This window comes from Coregonus lavaretus (genome assembly GCF_964263955.1).
Source record: "Coregonus lavaretus genome assembly, chromosome: 22".
NCBI classification, from domain to species: domain Eukaryota; kingdom Metazoa; phylum Chordata; class Actinopteri; order Salmoniformes; family Salmonidae; genus Coregonus; species Coregonus lavaretus.
In genome coordinates this window covers 8,818,842-8,844,158 of record NC_140009.1, presented here as the reverse complement: position 1 = coordinate 8,844,158, position 25,317 = coordinate 8,818,842, and the positions used below count along the sequence as shown (strand labels likewise).

The following is a 25,317-nucleotide window of genomic DNA, read 5'->3' as shown; positions in this document are numbered from 1 at the left end:
CTCATTACAGCTCATTACAGCTCATTACAGCTCAGAACAGCTCATTACAGCTCATTACAGCTCAGTACAGCTCATTACAGCTCATTACAGCGCAGTACAGCTCATTACAGCTCATTACAGCTCATTACAGCTCATTACAGCTCAGTACAGCTCATTACAGCTCATTGCAGCGCAGTACAGCTCAGTACAGCTCATTACAGCTCAGTACAGCTCATTACAGCTCAGTACAGCTCCCCAGTGGGGTCAAGGAGCTGCCTATATACTGTACAGGGCAGGACAACTAAACATACAACCAGTCAGCAACCAGTAAACAGAAGACAAAGACACAAAACATGTGACACCTGTGATCATCAAACCTTCCAAGATCATCTCTGTCTCTCAACTCAACTCTCTCTTTCTTGCTGTCTCTCAACTCAACTCAACTCTCTCTCTCAATTTCAATTTCAATTTCAATTTAAGGGCTTTATTGGCATGGGAAACATATGTTAACATTGCCAAAGCAAGTGAAATAATAGTAAACAAAGTGAAATAAACAATAAATATTAACAGTAAACATTACACTCAGAAGTTCCAAAAGAATAAAGACATTTCAAATGTCATATTATGTATATATACAGTGTTGTAACAATGTGCAAATAGTTAAAGTACAAATGGGAAAATAAATCAACATAAATATGGGTTAGGACTCTCTCTCTCTATCTCTCTCTCTCTCTCTCTCCCCCTCTCTCTCACCCTGCCCCTCTCTCTCTCTCTCTCTCGCTCTCTCTAATGGTGTGTTCAAAAGACCTCTCTGATGAAGAGCTAGTTTCTTGGGAACTTACACCGTGTTCTAAATATGACACTGTCTGTCTGTCACTATTGGCCTCAACAAACACACTAACTGTAGCAGCATGTTTCCTGGCTAGGAGGAGCAACAGCCTTGACGATGTACTGTCTTTGCACTATGTGTCTATGTGGAATAGGGTTGTTATTGTTGGAGGGTAGAGCTCATGGAATAAAACATCCATCCAGTAGCCAACAAAATCTCCCGTGGCCAAACTACATGCCAATTTCCATTGCAGAGTACCTCATTGCCTATATTTAAGCTATGGAAGATTGAACTGTGTATAATTGTTGGAAAGCCGTGCGGTATGAAAGGCAGTTATGGAGAGGGCTTATGTTTCAGTGTTTAGATCGGGTTTGGGCTACATCGGCCAGAGAAACCAGGATGACGGTTATAGGAGGGAATATCTCCTCAAGGTCAGGGGTCAAGGTCCTGTCAGGATGCCAATACTGCTGTGCTGTTGAGTCACACACACACAACACATACGGGAACGTACGTATACACACACACACACACACACACACACTGACAGCTGAACCACTGTTTCCACCAGACCAGAAAACTGGAGCGTAACAAAGAGAAAACGTTCATGCAGAGCCTTAGAGAGACAACAGAAGCCACGAAGAGACGTTCAGCGGTGAATCCTAACTTGAAACATGCCCACATAACTCATACTGTGGAACACATCTCCAGATGACATCAATGCATGCTTTGGTGGGCAAATGTTTGGGTTGAACGCGTGTATGTGAAGTAAAGATTTAGCCCTCAATACTGCAGGAGTTCATTGGAAGAGACCCGTCTTCCTCGTTTGTTTGTGTTTACATCAAGTTCTAACTCCCTCTAGATTCAGCCCACTCATATCCAGTCACTATGGACACACTGTCATTCTCCTCTGAGGCTTCCCTCTTATAGTAAAAATGATCCATTTCTAAACTCTGCTCAGCACACCACGCACTGTCCTGCCAAACGCTAGTTCTGAGGGACTAAAGCAAACGTAACCAGTGTGTCTGAGTGTTACCCAGCCAGGCCAGGGCCTGCTCCATTTCTCCTGGCCTGCTCCACACGGTCTTCCACATCCAGCACCTCACGCTGGAGACCATGCAGCAATAACACACACGGATCAACAAGATCTACCGCCCAGGAGATCTTTACACTGTAGACTCTCTACAGTGTGTCTAATGCAGGGCTAAGCATGGGTCCTGTTGAATGTTGTGCTCCAGGGCACACCAGCTGTGGTTCACATCTGAGAGAGGATCAGATCAGAGCAGCAGTCTCTCTCTCTCCCCCCTGGTATCGCCACCACTGTACTGTCTGCAGCTGTAGCTGTCCCTCTCTGTGGAGGGGGAGACAGAATGATGGGGGCCTTAGACCTACACCAACTAGCAATCATCTCACACTCTCACTGCAGCTGTCTGGGCTGATAGCTCAACACTCAGTCTATCACTTCAATTCATGTTCATCTTACAGTGTCTTAGACTTACACTCTGCATTGTACATTTCAGTCATTTAGCAGACGCTCTGATCCAGAGCAACTAGGGTTAAGTGCCTTGCTTAAGGGCACATCGACAGAATTTTCACCTAGTTGGCTCGGGGATTCGAACCAGAGACCTTTCGGTTACTGGCCCAACGCTCTTAACCGCTAGGCTACCTGCCACCTACTCTATGCAGGTAGTGTACTGTATGATGAGAAACTGAAGCTCTACAGTCTGTCTGTCTGTTTGTTCCAGAATGCTCCCTGAGGTGTCTGACTCCAAAGCCTCTGAGAGGGAACTGTGTCTGATCTCTTCTGTGTGCTGCTGTCTGGGCTGACTGATGTGGATGATACATTCCCCGGCAACAAGCCCATTACCCTGAACCTCATACAGAGATGAAGACTGATCTTCAATGCTCCCCCCCCCCCCCCCCCCCTCTCTCACCGAGTCGCTCTCTACATTTGTCTGTCTCTGTCTTTCTCGCTGGGCTTCAATAGAAAGGCTCTCTGAAATGGGAGACAAAACTCTGCCTTCTTTTTTCTCGCTATTCAGTGTGTTTATGTGAGTGAGTCAGACTGAGTGAGTCAGACTGAGTGAGTCAGACTGTGAGTGAGTCAGACTGAGTGAGTCGAGTGAGTCAGACTGAGTGAGTCAGACTGTGAGTTAGTCAGACTGTGAGTGAGTAAGACTGTCAGTGAGTCAGACTGAGTGAGTCAGACTGAGTGAGTCAGACTATGGGTGAGTCAGACTGAGTGAGTCGAGTGAGTCAGACTGAGTGAGTCAGACTGTGAGTTAGTCAGACTGTGAGTGACTCAGACTGTGAGTGAGTCAGACTGATTGAGTCAGACTGAGTGAGCAGACTGAGTGAGTCAGACTGAGTGAGTCAGACTGAGTGAGTCAGACTGTGAGTGAGTCAGACTGAGTGAGTCAGACTGAGTGAGCAGACTGAGTGAGTCAGACTGTGAGTGAGCCAGACTGAGTGAGTCAGACTGTGAGTGAGTCAGACTGAGTGAGTCAGACAGAGTGAGTCAGACTGATTGAGTCAGGCTGAGTGAGTCAGACTGAGTGAGTCAGACTGTGAGTGACTCAGACTGTGAGTGAGTCAGACTGATTGAGTCAGACTGAGTGAGCAGACTGAGTGAGTCAGACTGAGTGAGTCAGACTGAGTGAGTCAGACTGAGTGAGTCAGACTGTGAGTGAGTTAGACTGTCAGTGAGTCAGACTGTGAGTGAGTCAGACTTTGTGAGAGAGAAGAGAGAGAGAGAGAGAGAGAGAGAGAGAGAGAGAGAGAGAGAGAGAGAGAGAGAGAGAGAGAGAGAGCGAGAGAGAGAGACAGAGAGAGAGAGAGAGAGACAGATACAAACTCAAAAAATAGCAATTCAGTTTTGGAAACATCTAAAATATAGTGACCCCCTCTCATATCATTACCAAGCCCTGCAATGCCAAGAGCTGAGCAAAGAAAATAGTCCCCTCATCCAGCTGGTCCTGGGGCTGAGTTCACAAACCTGTTCTACTAACACACTGAAGCCTCAGGACCAGAACATCCAATCCATCAGAATAAACCAAATTACAACACAGTCAAAACAAAACTACATTGCTTATTGGGAAACACAAGCACAAGCACAAAAAACCTTGACAAAGTGCAGGCTCAGTGAGCACAGCCTTGCCATTGAGAAGGGTAGACACAGGAAAACTTGCCTCCCTGTAGAGGAAAGGCTGTGCAACCACTGCACCACAGCAGAACCTGAGACAGAGCTGCTCAAATTTGAAACAGTTTTTCAAGGTTTCAAAGACCTCTCTGATGAGAATAGGCTACCCGTCCTGTTGGGGAGGATGCAGAGAGCTGTGGGTTGGCAGCGCACTACATTGCTGCCTGCCATAAGATGAGGGACAGTGTCTGACAGACTAACCAACCTGCACATGTCCTCTATATTGTTATTGTTCAATGGTTATTTTGACCCTTGGTTATTATTGTTACTGTTGTCCCGTTGACAATATTGATTATTATTATTTTTATTATGTTAATAGTGTAAATATCCAAAGTAAGCTTTGGCAATATGTACATTGTTACATCATGCCAATAAAGCAAATTGAATTGAATTGAGAGAGAGGCAGAGAGAGAGACAGAGAGAGAGACAGGGAGAGAGAGACAGAGAGACAGAGAGAGAGAGACAGAGAGAGAGAGAGACAGAGAGAGACAGAGAGAGCGAGAGAGACGCAGAGAGAGAGAGAGAGAGAGGGAGAGAGCGAGAGAGAGGCAGAGAGAGAGAGAGAGAGAGAGAGAGAGAGAGACAGAGAGAGAGAGAGAGACAGAGAGAGAGAGAGAGAGAGAGAGAGAGAGAGAGAGAGACAGAGAGAGAGAGAGAGAGAGAGAGAGAGAGAGAGAGAGAGAGAGAGAGAGAGAGGAGAGAGAGAGAGAGAGAGAGAGAGAGAGAGGAGCGAGAGAGAGAGAGCGAGAGAGAGAGACAAAGAGAGAGAGAGAGAGACAGAGAGAGAGAGAGAGAGAGAGAGATATTTATGTTTGAGGTAGACAGAAGGAAAACTGAGTGATAGGAGAGGATAGAAGGATTCTGATGCAGGGAGAAGCAGGTATGTGCTGTGAGTGGCAGCATGGCAGGGGGTGGAGGAGGCTGTGTTACACACAGTTAGACAGAGACACAACTCCTGCTGCACACACACACACACACACACACACACACTTGAACAGCAACCCCTCTGAGTGACAGACCTAAGCCTGTCCCCATGGTAACCACAGGTACATAATGGAAAAGAACAGAAAAGAACAGACATGGGAGGAAGAGAGAGAGAGCGAGAGGGAGAGGTGGTTTGCCAAAAACCAGCATGGTTTAACCCAATCAGCGTTCCTCTGCTGGAGGTAAGTACAAAAAAACGGGGGGTAGGAACAACAGTAGTGAGCAACGTTTTAAACTTTAAAGCACTACATAGAGAAAAGGCGTTTCCTCTTTCTGCTGATAGCCTTGTCCAGAGGCTGCTTTCCTTTCTTCACAGAAACAGCACCAGACATTTGAGAGCCAGCGCTAAATCTGCCAAAACATTTAGTCATTCCTGGCTGGAGAAATATGGCCCCCTCTTACTGTGTCCTTCTAATGCCAAGGATTAGACCCCTAGCTCATCACTCTTCTATCACACACAAACACACACACATGTACGCACACACACAAATGCACACACACACACGTACGCATGCACACACACACACACACTGATATTCCCTTTGTCTCACAAGCACTTTGTCAAGTGCTCTGTTCTTTCAGTGTGGGATGTAGGGTTATAATGGAACAGTAAGGCTCTTCTAACCAGTATGTCTAGCTGCATCTGTAGCAAAACATTACTGTAAAGGGTTGCTGGTAGAGCTCCACACACACTCACACACACACACACACACTAACACATACACACACACACACGCACACTCACACTCATTCACTCACACACACACACTCACTCACACTCACACACTCATTCACTCATTCACTCACACACACACACACACACACTCACACTCATTCACTCATTCACTCACACACATACACACACACACACACTCACTCACACACTCACACTCATTCACTCATTCACTCACACACATACACACACACACACACACACTCACACTCACTCACACTCACACACTCACTCACTCATTCACTCACACTCACACACACACACACACACACACACACACACACACACACACACACACACACACACACACACTCACACTCACACTCCCGCACACACACACACTCACTCTTACTCTCACCCACACTCACACTCACACTCACGCACACACTACACAAGGTTCCACCCTTAAGGCATGCTCACCAGTCATTTGTAGCAGTTGCTATCAGTTATCAGCTCTAAAGTGGTCTATAATCACCTAGGCTAGCGTCTGTCTAGACAACAATCTGCTGCACATTTTCTCCTTTACCATGTTCATACACTGTTAAACGGTAACAGAAACACACATGCTAACACACTTGTATGTGACGTACACACCAGCTCACAGACATGATAAGAGTCAGGGCACATGCTCCAGTAATAGTAGATTGGGGAAATGGTCTAATTAGGCTAGCGTTAGCCCTATCGCTCCGACATCATTCCCACATTAGTGTGAGTGCTCCCAAGGGAACCGTCTGCTCTAGAAGCCCTGGATCCCTCCGGCAGAGAGGAGTGGAAACAGGAGTTGGAGAACAGAGACCTGAGACATGTTCAGATCCATCCGGAATAACAGCAGAGTTCCAGACGCTCTAAGTGTTCTAGCAGACCGTCAGACGTAAGGCACAGAGGTTCTATCAGCCTCACAGGGCCTGTGTTTCACAACCAATCACCCCCACCATGAGAATCACATATGCTGCTCCGCTCTGTTCTGTTCTGTTCTGAGGAGGCTTAGAAGGAGGGGTCGAAAAGAAAAGACATGACCCACTGGGGGACACTGAAATAAAATAAGAGGAGGAGAAGGATGAGGACAGAGGAGATAAGAGAGAAGGAGAAGGATGAGGACAGAGGAGATAAGAGAGAAGGAGAAGGATGAGGACAGAGGAGATAAGAGAGGAGGTGAAGGATGAGGACAGAGGAGATAAGAGAGGAGTTGAAGGAGGAGGACAGAGGAGATAAGAGAGGAGGAGAAGGATGAGGACAGAGAAGATAAGAGGGAAGGTGAAGGATGAGGACAGATGAGATAAGAGAGAAGGAGAAAGATGAGGACAGAGGAGATAAGAGAGAAGGAGAAGGATGAGGATGAGGACAGAGGAGATACGAGGGAAGGTGAAGGATGAGGACAGAGGAGATAAGAGGGAAGGTGAAGGATGAGGACAGAGGAGATAAGAGGGAAGGTTAAGGATGAGGACAGAGGAGATAAGAGAGAAGGATGAGGACATAGGAGATAAGAGAGAAGGAGAAGGATGAGGACAGAGGAGATAATAGAGAAGGAGAAGGATGAGGACAGAGGAGATAAGAGAGGAGGTGAAGGATGAGGACAGAGGAGATCAGAGGAGGTGAAGGATGAGGACAGAGGAGATAAGAGGGGAGGTGAAGGATGAGGACAGAGGAGCTAAGAGAGAAGGAGAATGATGAGGACAGAGGAGATAAGAGAGGAGGAGAAGGATGAGGACAGAGGAGATAAGAGAGGAGGAGAAGGATGAAGACAGAGGAGATAAGAGGGGAGGTGAAGGATGAGGACAGAGGAGATAAGAGAGGAGGAGAAGGATGAGGACAGAGGAGATGAGAGGAAAGGTGAAGGATGAGGACAGAGGAGATAAGAGAGGAGTTGAAGGAGGAGGACAGAGGAGATAAGAGAGGAGGAGAAGGATGAGGACAGAGAAGATAAGAGGGAAGGTGAAGGATGAGGACAGATGAGATAAGAGAGAAGGAGAAAGATGAGGACAGAGGAGATAAGAGAGAAGGAGAAGGATGAGGATGAGGACAGAGGAGATACGAGGGAAGGTGAAGGATGAGGACAGATGAGATAAGAGAGAAGGAGAAAGATGAGGACAGAGGAGATAAGAGAGAAGGAGAAGGATGAGGATGAGGACAGAGGAGATACGAGGGAAGGTGAAGGATGAGGACAGAGGAGATAAGAGGGAAGGTGAAGGATGAGGACAGAGGAGATAAGAGGGAAGGTTAAGGATGAGGACAGAGGAGATAAGAGAGAAGGATGAGGACATAGGAGATAAGAGAGAAGGAGAAGGATGAGGACAGAGGAGATAATAGAGAAGGAGAAGGATGAGGACAGAGGAGATAAGAGAGGAGGTGAAGGATGAGGACAGAGGAGATCAGAGGAGGTGAAGGATGAGGACAGAGGAGATAAGAGGGGAGGTGAAGGATGAGGACAGAGGAGCTAAGAGAGAAGGAGAATGATGAGGACAGAGGAGATAAGAGAGGAGGAGAAGGATGAGGACAGAGGAGATAAGAGAGGAGGAGAAGGATGAAGACAGAGGAGATAAGAGGGGAGGTGAAGGATGAGGACAGAGGAGATAAGAGAGGAGGAGAAGGATGAGGACAGAGGAGATGAGAGGAAAGGTGAAGGATGAGGACAGAGGAGATAAGAGAGGAGGAGAAGGATGAGGACAGAGGAGATAAGAGAGGAGGAGAAGGATGAGGACAGAGGAGATAAGAGAGGAGGGGAAGGCTGAGGATGAGGACAGAGGAGATACGAGGGAAGGTGAAGGATGAGGACAGATGAGATAAGAGAGAAGGAGAAAGATGAGGACAGAGGAGATAAGAGAGAAGGAGAAGGATGAGGATGAGGACAGAGGAGATACGAGGGAAGGTGAAGGATGAGGACAGAGGAGATAAGAGGGAAGGTGAAGGATGAGGACAGAGGAGATAAGAGGGAAGGTTAAGGATGAGGACAGAGGAGATAAGAGAGGAGTTGAAGGAGGAGGACAGAGGAGATAAGAGAGGAGGAGAAGGATGAGGACAGAGAAGATAAGAGGGAAGGTGAAGGATGAGGACAGATGAGATAAGAGAGAAGGAGAAAGATGAGGACAGAGGAGATAAGAGAGAAGGAGAAGGATGAGGATGAGGACAGAGGAGATACGAGGGAAGGTGAAGGATGAGGACAGAGGAGATAAGAGGGAAGGTGAAGGATGAGGACAGAGGAGATAAGAGGGAAGGTTAAGGATGAGGACAGAGGAGATAAGAGAGAAGGATGAGGACATAGGAGATAAGAGAGAAGGAGAAGGATGAGGACAGAGGAGATAATAGAGAAGGAGAAGGATGAGGACAGAGGAGATAAGAGAGGAGGTGAAGGATGAGGACAGAGGAGATCAGAGGAGGTGAAGGATGAGGACAGAGGAGATAAGAGGGGAGGTGAAGGATGAGGACAGAGGAGCTAAGAGAGAAGGAGAATGATGAGGACAGAGGAGATAAGAGAGGAGGAGAAGGATGAGGACAGAGGAGATAAGAGAGGAGGAGAAGGATGAAGACAGAGGAGATAAGAGGGGAGGTGAAGGATGAGGACAGAGGAGATAAGAGAGGAGGAGAAGGATGAGGACAGAGGAGATGAGAGGAAAGGTGAAGGATGAGGACAGAGGAGATAAGAGAGGAGGAGAAGGATGAGGACAGAGGAGATAAGAGAGGAGGAGAAGGATGAGGACAGAGGAGATAAGAGAGGAGGGGAAGGCTGAGGACAGAGGAGATAAGAGGGGAGGTGAAGGATGAGGACAGAGGAGATAAGAGAGTAGGAAAAGGATGAGGACAGGGGAGATAAGTGGTTATCCCACTGGCTATAGGGTGAACGCACCAATTTGTGAGTCGCTCTGGCTAAGAGCGTCTGCTAAATGACGTTAATGTGCCCTTGAGCAAGGCACTTAACCCTAATTGCTCCTGTAAGTCGCTCTGGTTAAGAGCGTCTGCTAAATGACTAAAATGTAAATGTAAAATGTAAATGTATAAGAGAGAAGGAGAAGGATGAGGATGAGGACAGAGGAGATAAGAGGGGAGGTGAAGGATGATGACTGCGGAGATAATAGGGGAGGTGAAGGATGAGGACAGAGGAGATGGGGGGGTGAAGGATGAGGACAGAGGACATAAGCGGGGGGTGAAGGATGAGGACAGAGGAGATAAGAGAGAAGGTGAAGGATGAGGACAGAGGAGATGAGAGGAAGTGAAGGATGAGGACAGAGGAGATAAGAGAGTAGGTGAAGGATGAGGACAGAGGAGATAAGAGGGGAGGTGAAGGATGAGGACAGAGGAGATGAGAGGGGAGGTGAAAGAAAGGACAGAGTAGATAAGAGGGGAGGTGAAGGATGAGGACAGAGGAGATAAGAGAGGAGGTGAAGGGTGAGGACAGAGGAGATAAGAGGGGAGGTGAAGGATGAGGACAGAGGAGATAAGAGAGGAGGTGAAGGATGAGGACAGAGGAGATAAGAGAGGAGGTGAAGGATGAGGACAGAGGAGATAAGAGGGGAGAGGTGGAAGCAGGAGATGAATCACAGCCTTTGCACCTGTCCTCTCAACGTTTCCCTCATTTTATCCCTTCTGTTCATGGTCCCTCTCTGTCTGGCCCTCTTTGTGTCTGTGGCAGTGCTGAGAGGGTGGTTTGGTCCCCACAGCCACTGTCTGTATGTTTATTTAGTCAGGACCCAGCGCCCGGCAGCCTTGACTCCAGCCCTGTGTCTACACACTCTGTCAGAACCTGAGTGTGTGTGTGTGTGTGTGTAACTAGGGGCCCTGCCAATTATAATGGGTATTTCTTTCTCCTCTGTGATGTGTTTCTGTGTGTTCAGTTAACTCAACACTGCATTCTGTCTCTGGGGTCTGAGGAAGAGAAGGGAGATCTGAAAGAGGGTTTCTCCTCAAAGAGGTACTCTCCTTCTCCCTCCCTCTCTCTCCTACTTCTGTTACTCTTGTTAGGTATTTTCTCAACAAAACACACATAGTACGGCTGCTACACACACTCTCCTATCTCCACACATTCCTACAGGTTGTTTGCTGTTGCTGTTGTTCAGTGCTGAGGAGGGAGCTATATAAAGGGAGAGAGAATGTCTTCATGGTGTCTGTTCTAGAGAGAGGGGGTGAGGAGGGGTGAGGAGCTATATAAAGGGAGAGAGAATGTCTTCATGGTGTCTGTTCTAGAGAGAGGGGGGTGAGGAGGGGTGAGGAGCTATATAAAGGGAGAGAGAATGTCTTCATGGTGTCTGTTCTAGAGAGAGGGGGTGAGGAGGGGTGAGGAGCTATATAAAGGGAGAGAGAATGTCTTCATGGTGTCTGTTCTAGAGAGAGGGGGTGAGGAGGGGTGAGGAGCTATATAAAGGGAGAGAGAATGTCTTCATGGTGTCTGTTCTAGAGAGAGAAGGTGAGGAGGGGTGAGGAGCTATATAAAGGGAGAGAGAATGTCTTCATGGTGTCTGTTCTAGAGAGAGGGGGGTGAGGAGGGGTGAGGAGCTATAGGGAGAGAGAATGTCTTCATGGTGTCTGTTCTAGAGAGAGAAGGTGAGGAGGGGTGAGGAGCTATATAAAGGGAGAGAGAATGTCTTCATGGTGTCTGTTCTAGAGAGAGGGGGGTGAGGAGGGGTGAGGAGCTATATAAAGGGAGAGAGAATGTCTTCATGGTGTCTGTTCTAGAGAGAGGGGGGGTGAGGAGGGGTGAGGAGCTATATAAAGGGAGAGAGAATGTCTTCATGGTGTCTGTTCTAGAGAGAGGGGGTGAGGAGGGGTGAGGAGCTATATAAAGGGAGAGAGAATGTCTTCATGGTGTCTGTTCTAGAGAGAGAAGGTGAGTGTGGCAGGTTGCCAGTGGTCTGAGAGCTGCTGCTGTCAGTGATCAATATGTGTGTGTGTGTGTAGCTCACTCATACGTCCTCTGTTCCAATGCCTCTCCTCCTGAAAGGAGATTTGTAGAGCAGAGACTTGAGACCGTCTCCGGTGACTTTGTGCTCACAACTGTGTTGTCACTTTGTTAAATGCACTTTAAATAAATTGTGATTTGATTTGACTCCTAGTAACTACCGCTACTCAGATGACCTACGATACTGCTGAGCATCGCCACTGATCATAACCATCTTCAAATGCTCCTTTGTACCTCCAGCTCTCATTCACTAAGCCCTACTGTCAGTTAATAATAGCTCTTAGCAGAGTTTCCCAGCCCTTCGTCTGGGATCCATTAAACAAACATGCATGGATGGATGGGCCAGGGGCATTCCTGAGCAGCAGCTCTGTCCCAAGACTCATTAACCCAGACAATGGCAAAGATTGTCATTCATTCCCACTGGCCTTCTCCTTCAGGCTTCAGGCCCACGTCCACTCTACTAATGACCGTCTTGAGTGGCCCTCCCCTGGGAGACATTGAGCCACAGGCCCCGGGCCGGTCCTGGGTTACACAGGGGTTAGCAGGGGCAAACATCAGGACAACCAGAACCACTGCAATACCACAACCCTCTCCATCTCTCACTGTCACATCCATAACACACACATTTCACACCTGTAAGCAAACACACACATACACGCACGCACCCAAACACATGTTATGTTCTTCTATCCTCGTGGGGGACCTAAAAATTAATTTTCATTCAAATTCCTATTTTCCCTAACCCCTAACCCTAAACCGTACCCTTACCATAACCCTAAACCTATCCACTAACCCCTTACCCTAACCCTAATTCTAATCTTAACCATAAACATAACCCCTAAGTTTAAAATAGCCTTTGTCCTCATGGGGACATGGGAAATGTCCCCAAAAGGGAGAATTGTCCTTGTTTTACTATCCTTGTGGGAACTTCTGGGGATTTTAGTTCCCCACAAGGATAGAAGAACCAAACCACTTAACCCATACCCGATCTAACCAACACACACACACACACACACCAGCCGCAAAGCACCGGAGCAGATCAGAGCAGGACAGGAAGGAAGAGGCCATTTGGGCTGAGGCAGGCTGGACACTGTGCTACCCACCACTAAGCCTTTTTCCATCCTGCTGGCTGAGCCTCCCGGTCAGTCTGCTAGGCCTGGGTCATGGGGACCCTTTTAACTGCAAAACCCACCAGCATCACTTTACCTCTACCCACATGTACTAATAATCTCAATTAGCCAACCTCAACTAACCTGTGCCCCTGCACATTGACTCTGTACCGGTACCCCCTGTATATAGCCTCCCTACTGTTATTTTACTGCTGCTCTTTAATTATTTGTTATTTTTCTTATTTTTTCTATTTACTTATAAATTTTTTACCTAACACGTATTTTTCTTAAAACTGCATGGTTGGTTAAGGGCTTGTAAGTAAGCATTTCACTGTAAGGTCTACACCTGTTGCATTCGGCATGTGACAAATAAAATGTGATTTGATTTGAATATAGAGACAAAGGAATGTCCAGAGTTAACCCTTTCCTGTCTGTAGGAGAGGAAAACAAGCCTCTACATACAGAGAGGTGTCTGGCTGAGCACCTCAGCCACTGTGTTGACTGAGCTGCATGACACCAGGGTGTGGACAAGGTTAGTCACTCAGACCCACTGTGTGTGGCTGTATGTAAACACTCTTCTGACACATACAAATAAAATCCCTCCTTGAAGAGTCTTTTGTTCATGAACCTGGCAGGTGATAAACCTTTGGCCGAGTGTTAATGGAAAATACTAAACCATGAACCTTTCAGTAGAAGTCTCGTTCTGAACGGGCGATCGTAAATGGTCCATGACGACTCTTCATGCTGAGAGGACAGGTGAGGAGAGGAGAGAAGAGGACAGGAGAAGACAGGAGAGAGGGCAGGTGAGGATAAGAGAAGACAGGACAGGACAGGAGAGGAGAGGAGAGAAGAGGACAGGAGAAGACAGGAGAGAAGACATGAGAGGATAATAGAAGACATGACAGGACAGGACAGGAGAGGAGAGGAGAGAAGAGGACAGGAGAAGACAGGAGAGAAGACAGGAGAGGATAATAGAAGACAGGACAGGACAGGAGAGGAGAGGAGAGAAGAGGACAGGAGAAGACAGGAGAGAAGACATGAGAGGATAATAGAAGACATGACAGGACAGGACAGGACAGGAGAGGAGAGGAGAGGAGAGGAGAGGAGAGGAGAGGAGAGGAGAGGAGAGGAGAGGAGAGGAGAGGAGAGGAGAGGAGAGGAGAGGAGAGGAGAGGAGAGGAGAGGAGAGGAGAGGAGAGGAGAGGAGAGGACAGGAGAGAGGACAGGAGAGGATAAGAGAAGACAGGACAGGACAGGTGAGGAGAGGAGAGAAGAGGACAGGAGAAGACAGGAGAGAGGACAGGAGAGGATAAGAGAAGACAGGACAGGACAGGAGAGGAGAGGAGAGAAGAGGACAGGAGAAGACAGGAGAGAGGACAGGAGAGGATAAGAGAAGACAGGACAGGACAGGTGAGGAGAGGAGAGAAGAGGACAGGAGAAGACAGGAGAGAGGACAGGAGAGGATAAGAGAAGACAGGACAGGACAGGAGAGGAGAGGAGAGAAGAGGACAGGAGAAGACAGGAGAGAGGACAGGAGAGGATAATAGAAGACATGACAGGACAGGAGAGGAGAGGAGAGGACAGGCTTTGGGCTCAATGGAAGAGAGAAAATGTATGTCTGGTGTGACATGGTTTCTCATGGCGTTGTGGGGGATCACTGTGTTTACAAAATGAGCAAAATGAGGTTTTACTCATCAAACAGCAGAACACATCAACACAATGCCTATCAGCAGTCCTTCTACTCCCCTGACACTGGTCCTCTGTCAACACCACTACCCAGCCAGCCGCCACTCCAACTCTGTTACCATGGAGATGTCAATTACTCTGAAGCTCGTCTGAGACATGTTGCAGCAGGGTGCTGATCCAACACCAACTGAGAGAAAGTCTCCTCCCCTCCAACCGCTTATCCAAATCACAGGAGAGAGATGCAGGGCTGACAACAGTGGCTTTCCCCTGATCCTTCCTTTACACGCTGACACATTCCTCAAGCCAGCCCAAAGCAACAATGTAGAGGTGGTGGGTGTTTTGAGCTGCTTGTCCTTTCACACTTCCATTTAGATCAACCAGAGAGAGAGCAAGAGAGATAGAGAGAGAAAGAGAGAGAGAGAATTCTGCAAAAAACATCCTCAGTTTACAACGTAAAACACCAAATAATGCATGCAGAATTAGCTAATGATCAAAATCCAGAAAAGAGCCGCTAAATTCTACAACCACGTAAAAGGAAGCGATTCCCGAAACTTCCATAACAAAGCCATCACCTACAGAGAGATGAACCTGGAGAAGAGTCCCCTAAGCAAGCTGTTCACAAACAGGCCCCACAGAGCCCCAGGACAGCAACACAATTAGACCCAAACAAATCATGAGACAACAAAAAGATAATTACTTGACACATTGGAAAGAATAAACAAAAAAACAGAGCAAACTGGAATGCTATTTGGCTCTAAATAGAGAGTACACAGTGGCAGAATACCTGACCACTGTGACTGACCCAAACTTAAGGAAATCTTTGACTATGTACAGACTCAGTGAGCATAGCCTTGCTATTGAGAAAGGCCGCCGTAGGCAGACCTGGCTCTCAAGAGATGACAGGCTATGTGCACACTGCCCAAAAAATGAGGTGGAAACTGAGCTGCACTTTAGAGAAACATATTTCCCTCAGATTACACAGACCCACAAAGAATTCGAAAACAAATCCAATTTTGATAAACTCCCATATCTTTTGGGTGAAATACCACAGTGTGGCATCACAGCAGCAAGATTTGTGACCTGTTGCCACAAGAAAAGGGCAACCAGTGAAGAACAAACACCATTGTAAATACAACCCATATTTATGTTTATTTATTTTCCTTTTTGTACTTTAACAATTTTCACATCGTTACATCACTGTATATAGCCATAATATGACATTTGACATTTCTCTATTCCTTCTGAACTTTTGTGAGTGTAATGTTTACTGTTCATTTTTTATTGTTTATTTAACTTTTGTTTCTTATCTATTTCACTTCAGGTGAGCTGAGCTATTTTCCAGAGTCTAAAGAAGCCCCAGTAATCAGGATAGCACTAAAGCCCTACTGAAGTGGGCCAGGGATGAAACATTACATTTACAATTTAGTCATTTAGCAGACGCTCTTATCCAGAGTGACTTACAGTTAGTGCGTGCATACATTTTCATACTGCCCCTCCGTGGGAAACAAACCCACAACCCTGGCGTTGCAAGCGCCATGCTCTACCAGCTGAGCTACAGGAAACATGTCCAAGTCACTGATCACTTTACAGCTGGCAAACCTGCTTCAGTGGCCAAGCCCCAGATCTAGCATTTCATCCTGTGGCACACAAAAGAGAACCCAGCTATGGGGGCTAAGAGTTGGGGTGTGGTGGTGGTGATGATGGTGATGGCATGGTGTCCCTGCTAGCTTGGCCTGTCTAATAATGTGTATATAGCCAAAATATGACATTTGAAATGTCTCTATTCCTTTGGAACCTTTTGTGAGTGTAATGTTTACTGTTCATTTTTTATTGTTTATTTCATTTTTGTTTATTACCTATATTTCTTGCTTTAGCAATGTAAACATATGTTTCCCATGCCACTAAAGCCCCTTGAATTGAATGAATTGAATTGAGAGAGAGAGGGGTGGGGGGGGTGTTGAGACAGGTCAGGAGTTACGTTGAATGAGCGTTGTGGGATCTCACTCACTTTGAGCCCAGTCAGAGGAATACAATGATAGGGGAGGGGGGCTTCAGGGAGGACCAGAGCAGGGAGGGGGGCTTCAGGGAGGACCAGAGCAGTGAGGGGGGCTTCAGGGAGGACCAGAGCAGTGAGGGGGGCTTCAGGGAGGACCAGAGCAGGGAGGGGGGCTTCAGGGAGGACCAGAGCAGTGAGGGGGGCTTCAGGGAGGACCAGAGCAGGGAGGGGGGCTTCAGGGAGGACCAGAGCAGTGGTGGTGGTCGTGGTGGTTATGAGATCAATGGCACAGGAAGGAGGAAGGTAGTAGAGCTTGTCGATGTGGACATAAATCCATATTGCGATAAATTGCCTGAATTGATGCAATAACGATAAATTGTGTATAAAGTGTATAACATGAATGTACATATAATGATTTCATTTTGTTATCCTTTAAACTACTAGTAGTTTGATGGTTGTAGCCATCAATTGTACCATTAACAATCACTTATATTAGAAAACGTATTTAATTTCAAACTTCACATTTCTCGTATTGATAAATGCCTGCGATAAGTGATCGGTATGGTCGGTGTCGATAGTTTTGGGTTTATCGTCCCAGCTCTAGAAGGCAGCCGGGGATACAGTGCCAGCTGCAGGGTTTACGAGACTGTTCTTGTAACCTCCCACCCCCCCCCCCCCCCCCCCTCCTCCCTCCATATGTCTGCTTCTGTGAGGTGTAACAGTCCCAGATATGAGCCCTCTGAGCAGGGTCTACAGAAGACATGCTCTGGGTGACTGGACCCGAGATCAACATGGGTCCCTACAGACAGCCTCAGTGATTTAGGAGGATGGAACTCTGCTGGTCAAAGAACACATACAGTAACCCAGATCAGAACAGAGACCATCTAAATAGAACGCTAAAGAAGTGAGAAGCACAGAGAATAGACAGACTGCACACACCTTGTTCTGATTCTCTCACTGCTGAGCTGTTATGAAAGAGTGAGAAAACTAGGAAGTGGAAGTTCTCAGCGTGACGTCTGAAAATGTCATGAAAGATTAAACCAAATGTAACATTTAACAAACATAACATTCAACTTGGGCTGTTTCTTCCACTAAAACGTTTAAAACAATCAGCAGGTGAAGTTTAGGGTCAGGGCTTTGCAGTGTCAGCAGTGATTCAAATGTTGCTTGGAACTTTCTGACTATTCACCATGAAGCAGGAAGTTAAATAACACATCATCTCCAGGTATACTTGTCCCACTGGCTATCATAAATTGAATGCACCAATTTGTAAGTCGCTCTGGATAAGAGCGTCTGCTAAATGATGTACATTTAAATTTAAATACAGCCTATACGTCATCACACTGTGGGCTAGGAGCCAATAAAAAGCAAATAAATCATGTACACAGCATTAACTACCGTCAATTTAGATGAGAACCATGAGTTTTGTAAACAGCAGTCCTGGCATGTGTCTTCAAGTCATGGCCCAGGAGTAGAGTCAATGTAGCACACGTCCTAGCTATGTTAATGAGCTGAAACCCTGAATCTCTGCCCATCTTAATGAGCAGGTGTTTTTACTGACTACCCAGGCCTAAGGACCACCAGTAGAGTTATTTCCACACAACCGCAGACAAGCACGTACTGGGTAGTGGTAAAACCAAACAGAGAGGGAGGGGCGCCAAGGGGTTTGGACTGCAGGAGTATTTTGGGGAATGTTAAGGCAACTGAAGTGTTTGTGAAAATATCTACTCATTAGAACAGTGTTTCCCAACTCCAGTGCTCGAGTAGCCCCGACAGCACACAAGCACACCTGATTCAACTTGTCAACTAACCCTCAATGAGTTGAATAAGGTGAGTTTGTCCGGGGCTACAACAGAAATGTGTGCTGTTTGGGGACTGGAGTTCAAATCAAATCAAAATCAAATCAAATCAAATTGTATTGGTCGCATACATATTAGAGTAACATTAGACCCAGTGTTGGTTGCTGTTTTTAACCCCCAATCCAATCTGAAATATCAAATGTCTTTTATTTAGCCCTTTTTACATCAGAAGTTGTCACAAAGTGCTATACAGATACCCAGCCTAAAACCTCAAAGACCAAGCAATGCAGAGGCAGAAGCACAGTGACCTGGAAAAACTCTGTAGAAGGCAGGAACCTAGGAGGAAACCTAGAGAGGAACCCAGCCTAGTCTCATAGACTAGACGTAGCATGGTAAATGTAAATCCGGGACACTCAAATTAGTATGATATGTTACATTTGGTATGGTTATCCCACTGGCTATAGGGTGAATGCACCAATCTGTGAGTCGCTCTGGATAAGAGCGTCTGCTAAATGACGTAAATGTGCCCTTGAGCAAGGCACTTAACCCTAATTGCTCCTGTAAGTCGCTCTGGATAAGAGCGTCTGCTAAATGACTAAAATGTAAATGTAAATGTAAATGGTTACATAAGACAGAAGGTTACTTAAGGCAAAAACAAAAGTAGGGTAGTTGGTCGGGGTGGATGGGTAGGCGTATAACGTGAACGTCTAGCAACCCAAAGGTTGCGTGTTTGAATCTCATCACGGACAACTTTAGAATTGTAGCTAATTAGCAACTTTGCATCTACTTACTACTTTTTAGATACTTTGAAACTACTTAGCATGTTAGCTAACTCTTTCTTTACCCTAACCGTAACGCTTTAACGTAACTCCTAACCATAACCTTAACCCCTAGTCTAGCTAATGTTAGCCACCAAGCTAACGTTAGCATTAGCCACCTAGCTAACATTAGCCACAACAAATTGGAATTCGTAACATATCATACGTTTAGCAAATTCATAACATATGGTGCTCTGACATCCCTCCCCACCCATGTTAATTATTCAGACCGCACCAACCCACCACCCCACCCAGTAGAAAAGGTCTCTGCACTGACACACCCTACCACGCCCGGGGACTCTCCTACTGTACTTCTCCCTGCCTGCTCTCACCCAAGCACTATGGGAATCACTGTTTAACCGCGTTGACAACAACAACAACGCAAACAATTGCACTCATGCACATAAAGGAGCGTGCACGCAAACCCACACAGTTATTTTCAATGGGTGTACATCAACCAACCAACCAAGAACCAGCTTTCTACACACAGACTCAGCTGTGAAGGACTGAAGGGCTTTGACAATATCTAAAATGGTAATTGATGACGTCCACAAGGGTCAGCTCTCTCTGATTCATCCTGCAGGCAGTGGCCCAACAATGCAGCTTTTCAGCCCAAACTCCCAGTCAGCACAAAGTAACCCCGACCAGTAAAAGCAGTCCCACATACCTGGTGTGCCTGGGCTCAGACAAATACAAACAGTACAGGAAAGAGTGGAGACGCAGGTGGACAGAGAGGAGCACCATGAGAGAGCGAGAGAGAGACATTTACATTTACATCATTTAGCAGACGCTCTTATCCAGAGCGACTTACAAATTGGTGCATTCAACTTATGATAGCCAGTGGGACAACTACTTTTCTTCTTCTTTTTTTTTTTATGGGGGGGTGGGGGAGGGGGGTGGGTAGAAGGATTACTTTATACTATTCCAGGTATTCCTTAAAGAGGTAAAGTGTCGAACAATCTACAACAGCAGAGGCCTCAACCAGTAGTAACTCCAATGCCACCAATGTTACACAACCACACCAGGTCATTATGACTGTCCATCGTGTGTTGTCTTCAGCAATAACTGTCTGTATATCCAAGTGAAGAGGATTGTTGTCTTCATCAGGATAGCTTTACTCAACTACAGTATAGAACTATAATTTTAATGATGGACAAACACAAGTAGTGGAGGGTATGTGTGAGTGATTAAAGACGTCAGAATCTAACACTATCTATTTCAGCAATGCTCCTGCTCACCCGGGATACCCATGGGTGGGGTGGGGTGGGGTTGGGTGAGGGGAGACAGGGTGGTTGTAGCACCTGTCCCTTTCCCACATATGAAAACTCTCTCCACAGAATAGCAGTGAAAAGCTAAGATGGAAATATAGTACATGACTCTAGACCATATTAAATAGTTAGTATAATAGTAATAGTTAGTATAATAGTAATAGTTAGTATAATAGTAATAGTTAGTATAATAGTAATAGCACTATGGAAAATGCATTTTTTCTTTAACGTTTTTGTTTGGTAACGGAACCAAGCAATTTGTAATAACATCTGACAAGATTCAAGAGAAGAAACTGATCATTAAAATCTGACCACAATCATACAATCCAATTTTGGCTTCCATGCCGCAATTAAACATAGCTTATGGTTCCATGGCCTCCATTTGCTCACTGTCTTCACAATGTGTAACTTGGACTCCCTTCAAGTGTGATTATATATAGTAGTCACACATCTCTATTCCTGTAAGAGCAATAAGCTGCTCTATCCACTGCACTACACATCAACCTATTACAGGCTATCAAATTAATCTAAACTACCCCAATCTGTATATTTCTTTGTATAAATGGTAAAAGCACGTGGCCAACACTAAATAGCTAATCGACTCTAGTCAGTGTAACTAAATTATGAATAAAATATGCCCACGCACATCCCGCTGCTGGTTCCATTATGCTTGACACCTGGAAATGAGGATGGAAGGTGACCGACTGAGCGACAGATTGCCTTACACAGCACCAGAGGGAGAGCAAAGGGTGCTGGACCATGTGTAACTTACTAGCCCTCTCATATAGCGTTCAGCATCTGCTCACCGACATGCATGCCGGTCAAGATCAGGCACGTTTCCCCCAGACTAACCCATTAATCCATTGTAAAAACCTAAGATCTCGTGTTTGAACGTTGAAGTTGCCCAGAGGCATGGTTTTACACACCTACAGGGAGCAGTGTAATGCACCGTGGTGTAGTAACTGGACAGGTATGCTATGTTTTAGGATGACTTTCTCTAGAAAAGAAGGATCACATCCATAATGAATACAATAAATTGACAGAACAATCAAATAATTATTCAAACGGGATAACATTTCACCTTCTAATGCATTCGTTTGTATGTCTTGTTAGTGTCCTTCATTTCAAGCTTGTTATCAGCTTGAAATGTGTTTGGTCAAATCATTGACTACATGTTATTGTCTTAGACTATTGTTACATTGTAATAACGATTTGCGTTTGACAAATGTTTGTATTTTTCATTTCCATAGCATACCATTTGTATTGCAAATAAAGGGAACATTTTAATTTGAGGCACGCAAACCGAAACAAAAAGTTTTTCTATAAGGTTTGAGTAATGTTTAAACTTAATCTCCAGTCTATAGCCTACTTCAAACCTGTTGTATTATTCTACTGTAGCACAGCAGACAGTGCAACTCGTCAGTCCGCAGAAGTGAGAAGCGGCTACACGAGGATTAACCGCAAAAACGTGTTACATTATATCGGTCTAGTTTCGTTCACCAAGAAAAACACAACGTTACATGCATTGGCAATACACTGTACAATAGTAACTTGCATACCTTGTCTCGGCCATCTTCCTCACATTGTATGAGCAACAAGTTGGAATAAAGAGTTGCGTTGTAGTAGATTCCCCACTCGTTGAGCTATGTGCGTTTCCACGTAACTGGAACAGAGTACTGCCTCACCCCTGCCCTGTCTGTGTGCGAGTCAGTACTGCATCTCATCTCACCCCCTCCAAGAACCTCCACCATGCTTATGGGTTTGTGTGTAATCTGATCCCTACGGGGACTGTTTTGAACTGAGCGGTATACTACAAAGCAGCTTCAATGAATTAGCTAACTTGCCTAAATATTGGGAAATAACTTTGTCGTTCTTAGAAGGATAAGCTTGAGATAGGCATGGCCTATTGACTCAACAACCAAAAACACATATCTAAGTTAAACTTTCTCAATGAATCAGAAAATCAATAGTTATTTCTGGTTGTTTATCAAAGTTAGCTGGCTAACTCGTTGAATTTGCTTTGTAGTCTCTGTTTCCCTCTGCATTGGGGTGTCTGATGATCTTAGTGTCAACATGATCCAATACACCCACCTAGTGCCGAAACAGAGTTAAACATCCCAGACTCATGTTGACTGTCACCCCAGATCTAATTGTGCCCAAAAGTTTGGGTCAGTGTCTATTTATTAAATGAACTGTTTGGGAAATAATTCTTAAATTTCTATCAATAAATCAACACTTTTGTCAAGAGATTTAAAAGTGTTGACATGATAATAAACTGTAGCATCAAAGTCTGCTTTTCATCAAAGCTTCCCAAGCTGAAAGAAACAGTGACATCTGCTGTCTGAATATGGAACAAGATCAAATGTATGGTTAGTCACCCAGATAAACATGTTTTACAGTACATGTTTATGCAAATAAGAAATAGGCATGTATGGTATTGGTAACAGACTAAACAGAGTCTCCCAATCAAGGACTGCAGGTCTGAACATGTAAAATAAACACAACCGAGACTAAGTGAAGAGGAGGAAACCTTAGCAGTCAACACTTTATTCACAAACTAGTTACAGCTATCAACTGTTCACTGGTAAACCGAAGGAAACAGAAATATATGCATGATAAACCTATGTAACTGCACAAGGCATTGTTATGATAAAACCCTCTCTTTTTTTTCACATACAGTAATCCATTTCAAAGTGCTAATAAAAAGTATTGTTGCTTCTTTTTTTCCAGGGGGAGAAGGGACTTGTTTTACCTCATACAATATGGTACAAAATGATTGGGGGGCGTTTCGGTTTCCTGGTAAATTGAGGGTGGAAAGATTCCTTCTGATCAAGAGTGCAGTTCACATCAGAAGACTACTTACAGGTGTGAAACATCAGTGCACTGAAAGGCGACAGGTAGCCTAGCGGTTAGAAAATTTGGCCAGTAACCGCAAGGTTGATATTTTGAATCCCCGAGCAAACAAGGCGAAAAATCGGCCAATCTGCCCTTGAGCAAGTAACTCAACCCTAATTGCTCCAGGGTCACCGTCAAAAAATCCCATTTCCACACTTGTACAGGTTACTCACTTGTACATGCAGTGAAACAGGACAAAAATAAGCACCCCCTATTTGACCCTTTTGATAAAGCACTGTCTGATTGGTCATTCTGTTTATTATAAAATATATTTAAACATTTACATTAATTGCAAAAACCTACATTCAAATACATACAGCAATTTTTTTAAATATATGTTGAGCCCGCAATAGCACCATATATAGCGAAAAAAATCTATTGTTATAAAGAATGCAGCATTTGTTAAATACATTTATTTTTCCTTTTCATTTCTACAGAAAATACATGATAAGAGAAACACGTGTAGCTACAGGCTTTAAACCATGAAGTTACGGCTGATCAAGACTGTGTGGGCTTGTTTTACAAGCCAGCATGTTCTGAGTTTCTCTAAGTGGTATTAGGCAGAATAAACTGCCAGGATTGCTGTATAAAGTGAGTGGGTCATGAGACCTATGTCCCGCCCATCTCTGGGACACATCGGCTTGCAAAACAAACGCACCTTTTATCTCTGAAGTCTTTGATGACATCAGAGTGAGGTTGTGGGGCACACTCCCATGCCCAGGCGTTGGATAGTTATTTTACATATCAGCTAACCACGTCATATGTTCTTGCAATCTGGTGCCCGACAGCACAGTCGATGACGTGGCACGCAACCATTGGTTGATGCATGCAACAACTTCTTAGCAGGGGGACACAACCGTGGACTGATGACTTCATGAAACAGACTTCCTGGATGAACCAACCAGACTAGACAAGTTAGGTTCCCACATAGTGATGTATAGCGATCATTACATGAAAATAAGCCGTTTTTGAATGGACATTGGCATTGAGGGCTTCCAGACATTTTAAAGTAATCAACAGGGTATGGATTCCAATGGGGTTGGGAGCGATCAGCCAATGAGCAGAGCATTGTCTTCTTCTTCACACTGGTTTGCCTAGTTTGTAAATGGCTTTAAATTATGTGACTGCCATCTAGTGTCCACAATAACTGAATTACAATATTTGGTTCAAGACTCCAGCGCTGCAGGTGGAGGCGGTAAGACACCAATATTAGCTTTACACTTTTTTCAAACATCAAAAGAAGAAGAAAATGGACTACTTCAAAATGTAGATAGCTTCAATGGCGCTGCCCATGCTGTCACAGACGCCATAACGGGACAGCTACAATGTTGGGATCTTTATACATCTCAATGGGTTCACATTAGATAAGTGCCTTCAAATGCATGTTCTCTGATTGGACTGTTTCATAACAGACAGCGGCAGGTAGCTTAGTTGGTAAGAGCGTTGTGCCAGTAACCGAAAGGTCGCTGGTTCTAATCCCCGAGCCAACTAGGTGAAAAATCTGTTGATGTGCCCTTAAGCAAGACACTTAACCTTAATTGCTCTGGATAAGAGCATCTGCTAAATGACCAAAAAAAAAGTTTTATAAAAATATAACGGTTCATACCACAGATTCCAAGCTGTACGAATAGGAAAAACTCTTATTCTGTTCCAACATCGAGACCTCACTCATTTTGAAATTTAAAAAAGAACACAACAAAAGGGAATGCGTTCCAAATTATGTTTTGATACGCATAAATATCAAGTCTCTTGTTTTTCATTAGAAACATAGTAAAACTTAAATTAGCTGCAACACTGAAAATAAATGGCACTTAGATGGCATACTCCCAGTTCCTACCTGCACTCTAACCCTAACCACAGCATCCTCGTGTCAGTCTGATGCCATACTCAAGAGCAGGTTCCACAGCACTGTAACTCAAAGTGTGTGAGGTGAGGTTTGTGTGTGTGTGTGTGCGTGTGTGTGTGTGTGTGCATCGCTGCATCTCATTATTCATCATCTGCATTTTATAGAATTAAGGGTTTACAAAAATTGATTAGTAACACATTGATAAAAAACAGCATTAATCAATGTGCCACATACACGGAATCTGCACAAGGGGATGGAACTGGCACCAATTAATACAGCCATTAGTAAAAAC

General features: G+C 45.2%; 1 protein-coding gene across 1 annotated transcript in view; it reads right to left on the bottom strand.

Moving 5' to 3' along the window:
• Nucleotides 1–21,921, bottom strand: part of LOC311150333 (rho GTPase-activating protein 39-like) — a 118,957-nt gene extending 97,036 nt beyond the window's left edge. The window contains exon 1 of the mRNA XM_084187738.1: nucleotides 21,844–21,921. Within this exon, the coding sequence (XP_084043864.1) occupies nucleotides 21,844–21,857 (14 nt within the window). The 5' untranslated portion in view covers nucleotides 21,858–21,921. The remainder of the gene's footprint in view (nucleotides 1–21,843) is intronic.
• Between the last annotated feature and the right edge of the window lie 3,396 nt (nucleotides 21,922–25,317).